General features: G+C 48.1%; 1 protein-coding gene across 1 annotated transcript in view; it reads right to left on the bottom strand.

Moving 5' to 3' along the window:
- MYOCD (myocardin) overlaps nt 1-18,891 on the bottom strand; it is a 97,061-nt gene that overhangs the window by 17,070 nt on the left and 61,100 nt on the right. Inside the window, exons 6-9 of the mRNA XM_004266827.3 lie at nt 13,769-13,941; nt 10,701-10,826; nt 5,325-5,569; nt 3,507-3,660 (exon numbers count right to left, since the gene is read on the bottom strand). Of these exons, the coding sequence (XP_004266875.1) occupies nt 3,507-3,660; nt 5,325-5,569; nt 10,701-10,826; nt 13,769-13,941 (698 nt within the window). The remainder of the gene's footprint in view (nt 1-3,506; nt 3,661-5,324; nt 5,570-10,700; nt 10,827-13,768; nt 13,942-18,891) is intronic.

Genomic DNA, 18,891 nt, shown 5'->3' with positions numbered 1-18,891 from the left:
AGATGAATAATTATTTCTTAATATCCATCAAATATTTTCCCAATTTTTTAAACTTCCCATTTACTTTCTCTCTCCTCCCCCGACCCCCCATGCTCTCTGGTTCTCTGACTCTCCAGTTTGTTAGAAGCAGGATACAAAAAAATCCATATACTGTCAAATTTCCACTTAGAACTTTTTAATGAGAAATCAAATTTTTTTCTCAGTGCCTTTCCCCTTTCACTTCTTTTTTTTTCTTTCTTTCTTTTTTTTTTTTGTGGTACGCGGACCTCTCACTGTTGTGGCCTCTCCCGTTGCGGAGCACAGGCTCCAGACGCGCAGGCTCAGCGGCCATGGCTCACGGGCCCAGCCGCTCCGCGGCATGTGGGATCTTCCCGGACCGGGGCACGAACCCGTGTCCCCAGCATCGGCAGGCGGACTCTCAACCACTGCGCCACCAGGGAAGCCCTTCCCCTTTTACTTCTATGAAGCAAAACATAAGCATTTTTCTGGAAAACATCACCTTCATTGCCTTACCTTTCTGATTACTTTTTTTGAGGGTTACCTTCATTAAGTCCTCTGATTTCTTCCTTTCCCTAAATGTTTCCATCATTCACCTCCTTTATTCCTCTTCTCTCCTTCCTTTCCGCCTTCTCCATCCTTCCCTCCCACTCTTTCCATTTTGTTCTCCTTCTATCTCACTTGCTGCTCTACTTCCAACCCTCCCTACTATACAAACGATTCCAAGATTTCTGTTCCTATCCCTGACAGCACAGGTGAGCTGAGCGAGGCTAATATACGTCTAACTGATGGAAACTGCCTAGACTTTTTCTCTTGGTTGTCCTCCTGGTACTTGTGCTCAACTTTTCTAAACTGAAAGAACTTGCCAACATACCTTGAAACCATCTCCTCAGTCTACCCTCCCAATTTCTGCTACTGCTGTAACTCTCCCAGGTGACACCTCTCCCCATACACCCAGTAGTCAAGCCCAGTTCAGGTTTCTCCCGTCTACCCCCCGCCCCCTTTCCACTCTCAAGAATGACAATAGCAAAGCCTTTGATATCAGTCACTTGAGTTCAAGCCCCAGTTTTGTCACGTAGAAGCTGGTTAACTTGCATTTCACTTAACCTCTTTAAGATCCTGATTTATTATGTTTACATTTAAAACTTATCTTGTGGGGCAAAAATTAAACCAAATCTCAAAGTAAACAAAACTGATAAACTTTTAGCCAGACTCATCAAGAAAAAAAAGGGAGAGGGCTCAAATCAATAAAATTAGAAACGAAAAAGAAGTAAACAGTGGACACCACAGAAATACAAAGGATCCTAAGAGACTACTATGCCAATAAAATGGACAACCTGGAAGAAGTGGACAAATTCTCAGAAAGGTACAATCTCCCAAGACTGAACCAGGAAGAAATAGACAATATGAACAGACCAATCACAAGTACTGAAATTGAAACTGTGATTTAAAAACTCCCAACAAACAAAAGACCAGGACCAGGTGGCTTCACAGGTGAATTCCATCAAACATTTAGAGACGAGTTAACCCCTCTCCTTCTGAAACTATGCCGAAAAATTGCAGAGGAAGGAACACTCCCAAACTCAATTCTAAAGCAAACCTCTGAAAGCTGGCCGACCGATAGTTTATACTCAAAAAATGGTAGTTCCCACTGTCACCACCACCATCTCCTTATACCTCTGTTAATTACTGTAACTATAACCAGCCAATGATTCTGCACATGTGCACGCCAAGGAAACCACCTCTAGGGGCTCTGATAGGCACATCATAGCTGGACTATGTTTTCTTTGGGGCCAAGACATCTCCAGTCCTACGTGATCTGAGCTCCCATCCAGAGATAGACTACTTAAAAAAAAAAAATCTTTGTAGAAGACATATGACATAAAAGTTACCATTTAATAATGTGTAAGGGTACAGTTCAGTGGCATTAAGTACATTCACGATGTTGTGCAAATATCACCACCACCCATCTCCAGAACTTTTTCATCATCTCAAATTGAACCTCTGTACTCAGGAAACACTCACCCTTTATTCCCCTCTCCCCTGGGAACCAACATTCTACTTTCTGCCTCTATGAATTTGAGGACTCCAGGGACCTCACAGAAGTGGATGCACACAATATTTGTCCCTTTGTGTCTGGTTTATTTCACTTAGCATAAAGTCTTCCAGGTGAGAGGAGCTACTTCTGTCTCTATGGATTGATGATCTGTGGGGGTGTGGAGGGTGAGGGGCCACCGCTCTGCAGAGCATCATCATACACCTGACATCCTCCTCTAGGTTTACAGCTGCCAAACTGAAACAAACTCGACAAAACCTAAGCATTTTTATTCCAAGTGTAAGGAACAGAGAAACCTTTGATATCAAAGCCCAAGATACATTTTATCTACCAGTGTTGACATTTGGTGGCCACTGAACTTCCTCTAATTTGAAAGAGTCCCAATCCTACTTTTCCCCCAAAAGAGAGAATGACTGAGGGCTGAGCATGGGAAGAAGGATGACCAAGGAGGACTGAGGGCTGGGGAAGGGCCATAGGACTGGCCCAGTGAGGACCACGGGGGCCTTTAGGAATTTAGTGTTTTTTGGGAAAAATAATAAGATCCTCTTGGGGAGAAGAGTAATCGGTGGGGTGGAAACTAGGTAAAGAGGTGCAATCATGGAGCTGCAGTAGGCATTGGAGGGAGGTGTGCCCACGCACTGGAGACCCGGAAGGGCCCTGCCTCCATCCTTTTCTGTCCTTTTGTAAACACCAGACAGACGAATCTACCGATCCTGAGGACTGCTCTGAAACACACCAGGTTCAACTCAAAGGCCAGCGTCCTTTCAGTGAACTGAGATCCATGAGTGTGGTCCAGAGTCAACTGCTAGCGCACGTGTATCCCTTAACAAGCTGCTGCTACACTTCAGCGCAGAAGTTCTCAGAACTGGGGATTTCATAATAGAACAGCACCTGGTCTTAAATGATATTATCGACATAGGGTTCCCAACGTTTTACCTTGTTGAGTAAGGACTATTCTCCGTATTTAATAGCATCCTGATGGAAGAAAAAGAAATAAAACACCAGAAACACTCAACTTCTATCCACTGCTGCCATCATTTCCCGATGGAAAGGACGTTTTGACATTCAAAACATTGTGGGGAAATAAATACTTCAAATAAAGACTGGTCAGATACATTGAACGCAGTTAGATTCATGAAAAGCTCTTGACGTGGCTCTTGTTTTTCTTATTTCAAGAGACTGGTAAAAGTTCATCGTGAAGTTGGCCATCGGAAACTTGTATCAATCTCAAAGCCGCCCTCTGCGCTAAGGGCTAGCACGTACACGATTCTATTTGACTCTTACAATGACTCATTGCAAAGGAGGAATGTGAGAGGCAGAAACATTAAGAGAAGAGCTGAGCTGGGAGCCCGCAGTCTTCTGTTCTATTGGGTATCCAACCACAGTGGTTAAAAATATATATATATTTGTTAAAAAAAGAAAGAAAGAAAGAAAATCATGTCAAACCGTATACCTTCAGATCATCTAGGTTGGATGGGAGCGGGCCTGGCTTGAGAGAAGAGACACCAGTTTGTCCAGAAAAACTGTTTTTGGCAGGAGACAAAGGGGTATTGCTCAGCGGTGCTAAAGGAGGGTTTGGATTTCTGACCACCTGCTCATTTGGTTCCCTGAAAAACAAACAGAAAAGAGGCACTTAAAATTATCATCAAATACAGTCAGCTATACATCTGGGGGTGCGATACTGTGATTTAGAATAGGAAATATATATTTGGTCTTCATCCTGGTTTCTGGCCTAGCTCCTAAAACCCTTGGGATTTCCTAAGTCATGAGAGCGCAGAGCTGTCTTTTGTTATCCTAATGAGGTGACTCTTGGAAGCCACCTAAGGATGGAGGGTGGTGGCCTGGAGAACCAATCATGTGATTAGAGGGTTGGAACTTTTAGTCTTGCTCCCGACCTCTGGGGAGGACAGAGGGCTGGAGGTTGAACTGATCGGCAATGGCCAATGATCTAATCAACCGTGCCTATGTAATGACGTCTCTATAAAAACCCAAAAGGATGGGGTTTGGAGAGCTTCTGGGTTGGGTAGCATGTGGAGACTTGGGGAGGCTGGTGCACCTGGAGGGGCCATAGATGCTCTGCCTGCCTCCCATGTACCCTGCCCCAAGCGTCTCATCCATCTGGCTGTTCCCATGGGGAGTTACGTGCCTTTACAATAAACCGGTTACCTAGTAAGTAAAATGTTTCTCTGAGTTCCCTGAGCCACTCTAGCAAATTAATCGAACCCAAGGAGGGGATTGTTGGAACCTCCCATCTGTAGCTGGTCTGTCAGAAGCACAGGTGACAACTTGGACTTGTGATTGGTGTCCGAAGGGGGAGGGGACAGTCTTGTGGGACTGAGCCCTCAACCTGCGGGATCTGACACGATCTCCGGGGAGAGAGCATCGGAATTGAGTTGAATTGTAGAACACCCAGCTGGTGTCAGAGAGTTGCTTGGCAGTGTGGGGAAAACTGGGTGGCCAGAACCCTTAGGGGGTGGCTTGCAATTAGATTGGATTACAAGCTAATTGCCCAGAAGGATCAGGCGTGTAATAATAAATACATCAGCAACAATAATCAGTGCAACGTAATAATAAATCAGTAGAAGTGGCAGGGTGAGGAAGAACCAGAGTGGGCCAGATGGCAAGCGGCAAGCACCCCTCAAGCTAGTTTTGGGGAGACAAGAGGGAGTGGTGGAGACTGTGGCCGCGGGAGAGGCCCGTCCATCTGTGATTTAGCAGATGCCCTGTCCTGGGGAGGAAGGAGCGTGCGCACGAAGCTTGATCGCGTACAGCACGTGGCACAATCACCAGCATGACCCGAGGTTGAACAGAGGCAGGTGGGGGAACCTACATCCCAACTTTATGGTTGAGGGGAAAGACCCTTTACAAGGTGACCTAACTGTGAGATCACACACTGGGCTCAGGAGTCAATCTTTGGGGCTGTCACCCAGTCACTCAGCCCTGAGCCAATTCCTGAAACGTAATCCGTATTGGACTGGCTCCCAATTCCAGCGTTACATTCTTAGATGGCTCCTCCCCTCCGTTCTCTAGCGCTAATACTTTCCCCAAAGAGGCCTCTTACCAGGGGCACTGATGTACCTGCTTCCTCCCGGCCTTCCGTCCCTGAAAAAGTGGGCGTGGTTTCTGAACCGTCACGCTCTAAACACACCGGACCGGGATGCGGTGCAGCGCAGGACTCGCTGGGTCCCCAGGGGCTGGCCCCGGGGCCTCGGCCAGATAAGCCACCAGCAGCGTCTGCCCCCAGGCGCCAGCCTGGGCTTGCCTGACTTACTTGAGCTGAGCTTGGTGGAGCCCGGGGTAGCTGAAGCAGTGCTGTTGCTGCTGACTGAGGATCTGCAGCTGCAAGAACAGCTGCTGCTGCTGGAGCAGCCGGGCGTAGGCGGAATCCATGGGCGGAGGGGACTTCTCGGCCTTCTGGTCCGGGGGGATGTACTGGTGATATTTGAGCTTCTTCACCTTTGGCTTGGGGTCCTTGGGCTTTTTGTGGCGGTTCTTACTGTCGCTCAAGGACTTGGACTGCAAAGCGGATGGAGAAACGGCATGTGCTTTAGGTGATGGATGGGAATGGCTTGGCATCATGAGTATATCTCTAGGAGGTTTCATGGGATGGATGTTCCTGAACCCCCGACACACAATACAGCAAAGGCAGGATGCACAAAGAGATCCTGGACGTTAAGGTACCTAACGGGCAAATCCACTGCAAAGACATCGCAAAGGAAGGACACCCCTGAGGCGGGGTGAGCCTTAGAAGTGGCTCCAGGAGAATTTCCTTCCCGGAGGAGAGGGAGAGGTACACTTGTGTTTCATGAGGACACCTTCTTCTTTTTTTTTTTTTTTTATTGTGGTACGCGGGCCTCTCACTGTCGTGGCCTCCCCCGCTGTGGAGCACAGGCTCCGGACACGCAGGCTCAGCGGCCATGGCTCACAGGCCCAGCTGCTCCGCGGCATGTGGGATCTTCCCGGACCGGGGCACGAACCCGTGTCCCCTGCATGGGCAGGCGGACTCTCAACCACTGCGCCACCAGGGAAGCCCGAGGACAACTTCTTAACCCAAAACCACCTGACGGCCTAACGAAGGAGATATTCTGCTCTTGGGATGGATTCAGAAGAAAGCTCTTTCATCTGTATGCATGTAATCACCTTTAGTGAAGCCCTTAGTACGCTGACTTATTAATGACATAAACTCAGATGAAGTTCAGCTTGCCTCTGAAAATCCAGAATGTGGACCTTTGTTACCTCAAACGTAAGATCAATTCCCCTTCCCATCAAACACTGATATAAGATCAGGAAGTGACATCCTCTGAACTAAAGATTCTTTATTGACTATGAGAAGGGCTAGTCACCCACTGGGACCTTTCCAGAAGTTACCCATCATGAAGCACGATTTGGACCCTTGAAAAAAGTTAAGGACACAGGCTCGTAAGTGAAGACACATTTTTGAACATGGTACAATCATCCAACTTCATGACATCTCAATTACCTCACTTGCAAGTTGGGAAAAACATTCTCTACTTTTGATCTCAGTAATCAATGGAAGGATGGTGAAACATACTGTTGAAATAATAACAGATTTCAAAGGACAGTGTGATTATATTTATAACCCACTCCTAAAATCCAAAGGCCTCCATAGATTGGAAAGCAATAGATCCATACTGGAATCGGTTAAAAAACATACATTTCCAAACCCTGACTTTATTACAGAAGATTGAAAGGAACATAGACATGGTGATGGTAGAGTCTTTTGAGGATCTGGGGACAAGTGGGAGGGAAGGTGTGGTACCAGCAGTGTCCAGAAGAGGGGGCTCCTGAATAGCTGGCGGGTATGTTGTGACTGGGCAGCTTCCCCGTTTTAACCACAAAAGTTTTCTCTGACTCAGCGCATCCCTCCACCGAAGCCTTTTTTGTGTTTTCTCAGGGAGGCTTCTTCTTGGAGACCAATGAACAATGAACTCAAGTATTCCCGTGGACCGGGGGCTCTCCTCCCTGCTCATTCATCGGTTAGCGCTCCAGGTAGTGAGTCAGTCTTCTGCACTTGGGAGAGTTTCTGCAGGGCTCCTACAGTCAGCTCTGCCCTGCTTTGCTCCGGTGCAGCCTCCGCTCCCACTCCTAGAACTTGCTTGTCTGGGGGAGCTGCAGCCCTGGGTCTAGCAATTAAGTCAGGGGCTAAGGCATTTTCTCTATCTGTCGCCTTAACATAGGGACTCTGAACATTTTAGAAGGTACGAAAATCGGACCATTTTCTCTGGATAGTGAGGGGCAAAGGCCGCTGAACCCATGGAACTCCGAATCCCTGGAACTGTACAGTTTCATATTTTTGACACCAGAGGATACTAAGGCTGTGGGTTTGCTTTTGTTTTCTTTCTAGAACTGCATGGCCGATAGAAGGGGAGCACAGTCATCTTTCTAAAGCAGACCTGGATCCCAAATCCAGTGGTTTAAGACCTGGGCATGAATGTATAAAGCAAGTTAGTGTGAGGCAAGAGGGAGTGGTGGGGTCTGCAGCTAGACAGGGCACGACTTCCTAAAGGCCTTCTGCCTCGAATTCGCACACATACTGCGCCGGGCACGCAGCACGCCCCCCAAGCCACCTGCACCCAGTTTGTCCATCCCGCACGGCACACTGAAGTCCAAACTGCAGCCTGCAAAGGAGACCATCACCAAGCTGCCTAAACATACTCCTCTCCAATGGCTTACCCCTCCTGACTCTTCTCCTTGTCATTTTCTGCCATCTGGGACTCCCTCCTCTGCTTACTGTCTGACGTCGGCTCATCCTTCGAGGCTGGCTCAAACCCTGGCTCACCTGGGAAGCCTTTCCTAACCCACAGTGAGGTCTCTCCTCTGCATGTCTCACATGACACTCGAGGCTGCCCCGTAACGGTCACACTGCTGCAGACCCTGCTGAGGGGGGAGGGAGACGGACATCCAGCCCCAGGTCTGCTCCCGAGGCTACTGGCCCTGATGGGGGGCTGTGGCCACCTGGGGAAGGGGACTCTCCTTCTGTATTGCGGTAAAATACAAGGAACACAGAAATCCCCAGTCACCGTTTTCAATCCAGTGGCATTTAGCACATTTACGATGTGGTGCGACCGTCACTGCTACCCAGCTACAGGGCATGTTCATCACCTCGAAACGTCACTCCATCCCCATTAGGCGGTCACTCCCCATCCCCCGCTTCCCTTGGAAACCGCGAACGTGCTTACTGTCTCCACGGATGTGCCCGTTCCGAAAACTGCATAAAAATGGAATCAGACACTGTGGCGCTTTGTGTCTGGCTTCTTTCACGCAGCATGTTTTCAAGGTTCATTCACGCCGTAGCAAGAATCAGTGCTTCACTCCCTTTTCTGGCTGAATAATCTTCCACTGCATGGATATGCCCTGTTTATCCATTCTTCGCTTGATGGACATTTAGCTTAGTTCCAACTTTTGACTATTGGGAATAGAGCTGCAATGAATATTCCCGCATACATTTTTGTTGGAACACCTGTTTTCAGTTCCTTTGGGTGTGTATCTAGGAGTGGAATTTGCTGGGTTACGTGGTCATTCCGTGTTTAATTTACTGAGGAACCACCAAACTGCATTCCACGCAGACGCGCCATTTCACATCTCCATCAGCAGTGCACGAGGGTGCCGATTTCTCCACACCCTCATCAACACTTATTATTTTCCATTTTTAAAATTTTAGCCATTCTGGTTAGCGTGAAGTGGTATTCTGTCGTGGTTTGGAGTTGCATTTCCCTGACAACGAATGACATGGAACCTCCTTCTCGTGTGCTTGTTGGGCAATTTGTTTATCTTTGGAGAAATGTCTATTCAAGTCCTTTGGGGCACATTTTTCTTACTTGCTCAAAGCCCCATATGGACTAGTGGTGGCTGTGATATCAGACTAGATTGTAGGCTCCTTGAGGGCAGGAATCATGGTTTTCTTTTTTTGGGGGGTTTTGTTTTTTTTTGCAGTATGCGGGCCTCTCACTGTTGTGGCCTCTCCCGTTGCGGAGCACAGGCTCCGGACGCACAGGCTCAGCAGCCATGGCTCATGGGCCCAGCCACTCCGCGGCATGTGGGATCTTCCCGGACCGGGGCATGAACCCATGTCCCCTGCATCGGCAGGCAGACTCCCAACCACTGCGCCACCAGGGAAGCCCAGGAATCATGTTTTATTCAACCTGATATGCACTGCTTGGAGCCTGCAATGTGAGCACCGTTCTCTTATAGAGGATTTTACAGTTTTCAAAGAGTATTCTTGTGCATTCTCTCCATGGCCTTGTTTTCAGAGTATTCTTGTGCATTCTTTCCATGGCCTTGTTTTCAGAGTATTCTTGTGCATGCTCTCAATGGCCTTATGTGGAGCTTACGCAGTCGATAGGGCAGAGATGTTTTCCCCTAGCTGGGTTGCTTCCTTCTTTGAGAAGCCCTCTAGTAGCCTCCTAGCTTAGAGATGATGAATATTCATCAGCTGAGAACCCACAGGCACTGACCAGTCAGAAGAGCTGTTGGCTTTCACGTAAGTCCTGCTGGACCAGCTGGTTATCAACCCTGCTCCTCGTTGAAACTGACTGTCCTTCCTCAGGGCAACTATTATACTCCCTTAGTACCAAGAGGCTGAAGGCTTTGCTCATTTGCATTAGGCAGAATTTAAATACTTTGGTAGAAATACCGATGCAATTTCTCTTGGCACACAACGTTAGAAATCAGTGAATCATCCCCTCCACCCTCCACTTGCAGGGAACAAAATTCATCCATGCCACTTATTTTCAACGCTGTTGAGCTGAGTGGACTGTAGGCTGGGTTGAAGCCACTGCAGTCTGGGGAGCTTTACTGGGAATTGGACATACCCGCCATCCATTTATAAGATGAAAACCACTCCTGTGTACATGCAGCGGCGGGGGCGGCGGGTGGGCACCGTTACTTTAGCATTGATTCTAACTCAATTTACAACCTTTTCAAAAAACGTGTCTTAAGAATCATCTCAGCATCAAGCGGTGGCTTTAGAGCTGAGAGAACATGCCCCCCAATCAATCAGAAGTTATCTGGGATAAAACGAAGAAAGTCAAATGACTACCAGGCAGTTAATTGAGGAGAAAGTACTCTGTGACCTATTAGATATAATCCTGAGAAACTTAAACCAAAAGTATGTGATCGTGCTTGTAGTTATGTGTCTCTTGTGAGTGTAACCCTCTGCTTTGTCTTTATTTCCATAGGGAGGCTGGCTTGAATGATATCGGGTTTGCTGTAGGCAAGGCCTTCAGGTTTGCTTCCCTTGCATAAAATGCAGCTGCCCTACACCTGTTTTACGCCACATACAAAGCCTGTGTGCACTGCAGTCAGTTGTGTCTATCTCTAGGCTGAGCCGATGAAGCCTTTTAGGTCAGGAATAGGCTGGCTGAGCTGTGATCCCAAAGAAGGGCAAACATTGCCCAGCGGGGGTCTTCGTCTGCAGGGGAGACCCCTGCTGGGCAAGAGCATCTTGGTCCATATACACTGATGGCCCAGGTCTCAACTCCTGTCTTGCGATGCTCCCGGTGGATCGAACACGTCCGTGGGTCCGTGTGACGCTCCCCCCGTTGACAGACCTAACTCGGCACTCCCTGCCCCGAGCTGGCCCTGTGAGCTGAGTGCTCAGACGGGCGTGGAGGCCGGCCCACCTTACCTTGACAGCAGCGTGTACAGGGACGGGGTTGCCCAGGGGGCCGAGCCCCTGCTTCCCCGGGTCTGACTGGTTGCCGGGCTGGGGGGCCGAGTCATTCCTTTCATTTTCTGAGCCAGAAATAAGATCCTAAAAATCCAAAGTTTAGCATTATTAGGATGCGGGAGTAAAGACTGCGTGACGTGGAAATGTTGCGGGAGAGCCTCGCGCTCCCACCCCCGAGGTCTGCTGTGTTAATCCTAGCTTCTTATCTCAGGAACATCAGATTCTGTCCTCCAGCGGGAGGAGTCGTGTATATACTTTGTCATCCAGTTGAGGACACTTTTAAGAGAGAAAGCAGGCATGATTAATAATTATTCCAGCAGACAGGTATAGGACTGGCCTGTTCTAGGCAAACTGGGACAGCTGGTCACCCTGGGTGAGGGTTCCACCTACCTGCGGCTAGGTCTACCTGTTGGAATTGACAGTGGGACTGAAAAAGAGAGGAAGTGGGAGAAGTGGGTGTAGGAGCTTTGGGGGAAAGTAGGACAACAAAAAAGTTAGATGAAACAGGGGTTAGCAGATGGAGGGAAAGTGTGTAGGTATGTGTATGTGTGTGTACGCATCTGGGTCTCTGTATTTGTGTGCATGTGTGTCTCTCTGTGTGTCTGTGTGTATGCCTGTGTAATGTACGTGTGCATATATATATGTATCCCTTTGCACGTGTGTCTGTGTGTATACCTGTGTATATGAACATGTGTGTATATGTAAGTGTGTGTGTGTAGTATCAGGAAAACCTTTATGAAAGGCACGTTCCCGTATGCAGAGGACTCTGAAATGGACCAAGTGCCCTCTCTCTTTCCCCTACAATCCTAGGCCATGACTTTGAAAAAGGGGCAGGGGCTGCTCCACGATCTCCCCGAGCGGCTCAGCCCTTCCCTGAGCCCCAGCACCTATCAAAGGTCTGCAGCCTCCCTTTCTCTCAGAGCCTGTGCCCTCATCTGTCACATGAGGTTGCCGGATGAACTGACATAAGATGATTTTTGCATTTTGCCTGGCATTGTTCAGTGTTTGTTCCCTTTTTGCCCCGCTCCGAAGGTTAAACAGAAAAGAATGCGTCTTCTCCCCAAAGCATCTTTAAATCAGAAGCTGAGGAATTTACTGTCAGAGTAATAAGGTACAAATGGTCTGATGGACTGTTTGATGTTATCAAAGAAGTTGGGCTGCAGAGACCAGCTGCGGGATGCAGGGGAAGGAAAAATGCTTTGATTATAAACTCTTGCACAATAAACGTACGGCTCTTTTGGCTCTGCTTTTTCTGTCTCCCGTCTCCCTCCTGTTCCACATTTCCTCCTGGGCAGCCTTGGTTTTGTTCTGATGGAGTGAAGAAGGGCCTGACAACGACCGGTAACAGCACAGTTTCAGGAAACAGGGTCATGGTAAATAATTCCTGAAACTGTCCCTGATCCCTCTATGCTTTACAGTGTAAAAATGTTTTCAAATACACTATCTAATACGGTTTACAAAGTACAAACATCCAGCTCTACAGTAAGTCCTGGGGGTGTAATGTACAGCATGGTGACCATCGTTAGCAATACTGTATTGTCTCTCTGAAAGTTGCTGAGAGTAGATCTTACAAGACTCTCATCACAAGAAAGAAAATTTGTAACCATGTGCGGAGATGGATGTGAACTAGACTTACCCTGGTGATCATTTCACAGTACATACAATGATATATTGTATCTATCGTATATATTGTGAAATACACAATACACGTGTATATGTCCATAGATACAATATCAAGCAATTATTTTGTACACCTGATATTGTATACATTGTATACATTGTGTATTTCGCGATATATACAATATCAAACAATTATGTTGTACACCTGAAACTAATATAATGGTATCTGTCCATTATACCTCAATTTAAAAAATTAGAAGTACATACAGATATAAAATATCCATATATAATAAAAATGAGATATCTCTATATAATTAAAATATATAAAATAATATCTGTTAATAAAATATACATCATATATATAAAATCTCTGATTTCAAGTCATCGAATAATTCCTGTGAGGCCAAGAGGAGTAAACGCTTCCTGAAGGGTAGGGGCTGAGGTCGGAGGGTTCTCTCCAGAGCCAGGATGTGGTGGAAGATTCACATCTCGTTGTCCCACGAGTGCAACCCCTCCCCCTCCTGTGTGGGCCTCACACTCATCTCCTCTGGGGGCTCTGGGAATACCACCCTGCCAGGCCAAGGAAAGGTCCCGGCAAGCCTGGGTGTGGCTCATAGAGGGGGAGCTCCAGGTGTTGGTGGGGGGCCCTGCATGCTCTTGGGGCCACACAGCTACTCAGCCTCACTTCCTTCTCCGCAACATCTAACAGAAAACGCTTGCAAGGTGCCTAGCACTGGCCCTGGTATACAGTGGGCACCTAATAATGGCAGTAGATGATGTCAGCCGTCATTATACTGCTTCTTATAAATGTGCTTTTAACAGTATGTGCACTATCCATTTCTCACATCTCAACAGTCTGTGGATTTGTCCAGAAAAAGGGGAATGCTGTGTCTGGGCTGGGGCTGGAAGTGGTCCTTGCTCCAGGGGTTCGGCAGGTAGACACCTGCTAAGGGTAGAACTGGCTCGGGGCTCCAGCTTTGTAGCCAATCAGTGCCTTCTGCTTCCCGCTCCCCAGGGTCCTACGGTGGTAACCCAGTGCCTGGAAAGACTGTGGGCTTTGAAACCAGTCCTGCTGAGGCCCTTTCTCTCCAGGAGACTGTTGGTTGGTCATCTCATCTTGGAGAGCCTCATTTCTACCTTGTCTCTAAAAGTGGAGATAAAAGAGATCTACTTGACAGAGTAGATACTGAAAACGTAAGTCAAAAGGGCCTATTTCTGGGGATTCTCTTTCGGTGTTATCTGGAAGCTTTTGCCCTTACACACAGACCCCTGGACCGAACAGGGTGAGAAGAAGGATCAAGATGACGTGCCATGAAGAGACGTCTCTGGGGTCTCTAAGCAAAACCACCTCAGCACCGCTGATTTCAAGACTGAAGAGGTGACAGGCTGAGATGTGGCTTGTTTACCTGGGTTTTGCCCCGAGGACCCGCCGAAGGGGTCTCTGTAGCTTTCATGTCTGGGGGGGATCCTGCTGAGCCCTGGACGTCTTCACCTCGAGTCTGATCCGGAGAAAGCCCATCGCTGCTGTCCTCCTCAAAGGCAAATGCATCCGCTGATTTGGAGAAACTCACCTGGTTACCTGAGCGAGTGAAAGCCAAGAAGAACTGGGTCAGTGGCAGTGCTTCAGTGTACCATCCCTTTTAGGAGCAGTTACCTACCTCCTTAGATGTTTCCAGTTCAAGGTAGGAGTGGAGATATATTTAAAATGACTTGCTTTCCCCTCTTTTTACTCCATACAGGGGAACTTGTGTTTATAAAAGTGACACGTTTGACAGGGACGAATGAGTGACATATCAAAGGTCTATCATCTTTATTAAACTTCATTTTCAGATTGATCCATTCCTGCACATTCTGTATGTGAGCCCCTATCTTTCTGAAGCTAAATCAGGGAAGATGAAGGAAAGAACAGGGGCCACCGGGTGCAGGAGAAGAAGGTCCCTGTCTCCCTGGGGCTTTACGACGAGAGGTGAAACTGAAATGACAGGGGGCCATCTGCATCGTGTTCAAACATAAAGCGGGGCCACCGGCACAAAATGTTTCGCAAACTTTGCTATTAAGGAGAAGCCAGGGAGCTCCTAAGTTTAAATTCCTAAGTGTCAGAAGAGCTGTCACCAGAATGTCCCAAAGCCCCACTCAACGAACGCATATCTGTTTATAAAAGCCATAACCGTGTCTCAGAAACTGGAGTGCGATCTTTACTTATTTATTTTTATTATTTGGATTTTGTTGTTATTCCTCTCATCTTTGTCTCTATTTTGGAAATTCCCAGCGAATCACACGTGCTCAGATTCTTCCCCAGCAGCCTGCGTGGTCTTGGGAGGGAAACCCAGACATTGGCTTGGGGAGTGGGGTTACCAGACCAGGTGGGACTATCGTGACATCCTTTTATGTCCCTTATGTGTTTTCTTCATCATTTTGATCATTTATAGTACTGTGATTTTATTTATTTATTTATTTTTGGCTGCGTTGGGTCTTCGCTGCTGCACGCGGGCTTTCTCTAGTTGCAGCGAGCAGAAGCTACTCTTTGTCGCAGTGCGCGGGCTTCTCACTGCAGTGGCTTCTTTTGTTGCAGAGCACAGGCTCTAGGCACGCGGGCTTCAGTAGTTGCGGCACGTGGGCTCAGTAGTTGTGGTTCGTGGGCTCCAGAGCGCAGGCTCAGTAGTTGTGGCTCACGGGTTTAGCTTCTCCGCGGCACGTGGGATCTTCCCGGACCAGGGCTCGAACCTGTGTCCCCTGCGTTGGCAGGTGGATTCTTAACCACTGCGCCTCCAGAGAAGTCCCTCCCTTACGTTTTTTAATTGCCAAATCTCCTCTGGCTTATTATCCAAATGCACAGTACAAAATGTGCTGAGGCTACACAGCTCTTGTGACCCTCCCGCAGGCACAGGTCTTCGAAAGGAATTTATGTATTATCAGCAAGGTCTCCAGCCCGGTATTCTGCAGTTACACTCACAAGAACTTCTGACTCAGGCTTGGGGCAGATAAGAGAGAGGAGCTCTCACTGTGGAGATTGGAGAGGCAGCAAGGAGCTGGAAGTAATGGAATGAATGTGGTTTGGGGCTTGTCATCACCACCACTGCTGGCATCTGTCATGGACCCTCACTCAGACACGCCAAGTGTCAAATCAGGAGAGAGGCCGGACAAGGACAGGGCAGGTGGGAACTCCAGTTACTGGCCCGCTGGGCAGCCTGCTAACCTGGAAAGGCCTGGGGACCAGCGTTGCTGCTCCCTGGTTTCAAGATTTCTTTATAAAAGTCATTATTACTTTTCTGTGATTACAGAAGTAATGTTTACTTATAAAAATTCATACCATATGAAATGTACCTCACAAGGTACGTAACAATCCCACTTCCGTTAATGATTTAGTCCCTCTTCTAGACTTAATTCTATCCATACAGCAAGACACGCACATGTCGAAAAAGCATTTCAAACAGACAGGACTGAGTGAAAGGTACGGAACTGAAACTTGCCTTTTTCGCCCCGCAGTGTATCTTGGAGGTCTTTACATGTGAACTCAGAGGGGTCTTCCTCAGTATTTTGGTAACAGCTACACAATATTTCATTGTATGAGTGGGAACTTCTGTTTTCCAACTTTTATTTCCCAGGGGGCCCTTACCTTTAACTATAAAAATTTTGACCTAATCGAAAAGTACAGAGAATAATATAAAACATGTGAATCACCTGAAATAAATACATGCCAGTATTTTCCTATATGTGCCTCAGAAACCTATTCATTTTCTAACAGAAAGGGCTTTCGTCGGGTATTTGACAAATGTCAACTTTTTCTTTGCAATCAGGAGTCGCTCTTCTCTCCCATCTGGTCTCTCCCTCCTCCCCCCCTCTCTATTTTAAGGTCCAGAGCTAGCTCACACCCTTCCCTTCTTTTTTTTACAGCAACCCCCCCCCACCCCCACCCCCCCGGGGCTCTGCAAAGAAGCCTCCCTCTGTCATTTTCACACAGTGTGAAGGAAGTTATATGCCATTTCCCCTTTCTCCAGGGGATCACGTGCCTGCGATCTTCCCAGGAAGGTCCTTGCAGGAGCCTCCGTGACTACCTTCCATTGTAAACTCAACCTGTTAATTTCTTTACTTTAGAAACCATGTTTTCATTGAAATTTCAGGTCCCACTTCTAGTTGTGGAATTAAAGGTTTTGTCCCTGTTGAAAAGATGACATGTATTATTCAGGGCCAGGTGGGCATGGGATTTGGCGGCGGGGAGTGGGTGTTAAGCCCTCCCCACCTCAGAAGCCACAGCATTTCATTGGGATTTACTTGGCGTAGACCGTGAGGCAAGACCAACTCAGAGAGCCCTGCGTGTGTGACCGTACCAGCCCCTGGGGGCAGCCAGCCTGCCCTGCCCAACAGGACCCGCCGTGGGGAGAGCTGTAGCATCTTACACTCCCTCCCCACTTCCTTCAGTCTGAATGGTATGGATCTTCTCTGTGTGATCTGACACTTCGTGTGACAAAGAAGACGCCCCCGCCCCCTGCCACCTCCACCCGCGTCAAGGATCATGTCCCAAACGCGTGCAAATGAGAGGGAATTAACCAAACTGCAAAGTTGTCCAAGCATTCTAACACGCATGGAAATGTTACAAGAAGGGCGGGGATGGGAGAAAGAGAGAAAATTTCTCTCTTAATCCCCCAACTATCCCCCTTCAATAGTTCAAGGGGAAAGATAACAAATGAGAAAAACAGTGGTTTGCGTCAGCAGTTCACTTAGCAGTGGCAGCAGTAACAGAAACAATCAACTTGTGTTAGGCCTTAGAACGGTCCAGGAAGTCAGAGGAAGGACCACATTCTCTCATCTCTGTTTTGCAGACGAGGACATCGCAAGATCCAGGTCCTCCAGTTCTTTAGAGACCGAGCTAAGACACAGGCCCAGCCTTTGTATGCTCAGAGCCTCCAGCAGAGGGGGAGGCAAAATCAATATCCCTCCCGGGAGGTCAACAGATACATGTTGTTTAGGGAACATCGCAAGACCCACTGGGTTGGTGGCAGTGGGGGGGGTAGCGTAGAAATCGGCCAACGTCCATTTCTTTTTCGGCACACACGTACTGAGGACAGCTCCATCCTCCACAACATCTTTTACTCGAGTTTTTGAGATCTGAAGGACTGAACGTGACATCTTGACTGTGAGAAGAAAGAAGGCAGGCGATCACTTCGATCTCATTGCCACTGTCTCAGAAAAGGGATTGGGAGGATCGTGAAGCCCTGTTGTTGTGGCCATAAATCAGCGTGTCCTTTTCACTTCGGCACCTGCCTGGAATGATGTGGAAACGTCCTAGAAGTAGAGTGTTTGGAATAAAGGAGTTGGTAACCAGTCCCATTTTCCCCAGAATTGGATGGAACATTCCTCAACTATTTTGTTCACTTCCAGCCTTCCCACTCAGAGAGGAGTAGAGAGAAGCAGAAGTATAATCAGATACAGTAAGGTGAAGATACGGAAACCACGAGAAGGATGCTATCCGTCTATCTGCACGGGACATAACCGGAGAACCTGTCAAGGACTAGACTGCCTGGTGAGTGCTGTTGGTGGCTAACAGACAAAGGGGATGGAGATGTGGGTCGTCCAGGCAGACTCACTCCCAGGCGAAGTGGGATGGAGCTGAGCCTGAAATGACGGTGGACAGGATGACAGAAAAGGGGAGGGCACCCGGCAAGAGCTGCGGGGCGCAGAAGGGAAGTTACAGGGTGGTGATGAGCAGAGTTGGTGTGGGAAGGATGAAGAAGTAACTCTCCCAGCCACCGGAGTGGATTACTTTAAGATCCAGTTCCTGGAGACACACAGCTTCGAGGAGTCTACTTTACAAGTGACATCAATCATTTAAAGAGGTTCCTCTGCTTAAGTCAAGGAAGAAGCCATGAGTACGTGCAACTGTATACACGAAGAAGCCGTGAGTACATGCAACTGTATACACGAAGAAGCCATGAGTACATGCAACTGTGTACACGAAGAAGCCGTGAGTACATGCAACTGTGTACACAAAGAAGCCGTGAGTACATGCAACTGTATACACGAAGAAGCCATGAGTACGTGCAACTGTATACCGAAGAAGCCGTGAGTACGTGCAACCGTATACATGAAGAAGCCGTGAGTACATGCAACCCCGTACATGAAGAAGCCATGAGTACATGCAACCACGTACAGGGAAGCTGTTCACACCTGAATGAACAAACACAGGGTGAAGACCAAGGCCCCCGAAATGACTCCCATCTAGTTTCTAAAAAGCATGTTGTACCAGGTCAGAATAAGCCGACAGACACACTGAGGACCCCTCAGAGGCTGTCCACACTCAGAGAGCCGACCACGGGGGGCCCTGCCAGTCCCCCAGCACCACAAAGGGCTTGGATCTCTGACTGCGAGGCCAGAAGGTGAGCGACAGGGCAGATAGATGAGCCCACACTAGGCTCAGCCCCTGCTGATGAGAACGGTGACAGCAAGAGGCCCCCGAGAGCGTGGCAGTGGCTGCCTTTGGAGCTGAGGTACGTGGTGTTCAGTGTGGTCAGTGTGGGCCAGACAGGTCGGT

The sequence above is a fragment of the Orcinus orca genome, chromosome 19, assembly GCF_937001465.1.
Source record: "Orcinus orca chromosome 19, mOrcOrc1.1, whole genome shotgun sequence".
Taxonomy (NCBI): domain Eukaryota; kingdom Metazoa; phylum Chordata; class Mammalia; order Artiodactyla; family Delphinidae; genus Orcinus; species Orcinus orca.
This window is presented reverse-complemented; position numbering and strand designations above follow the sequence as displayed.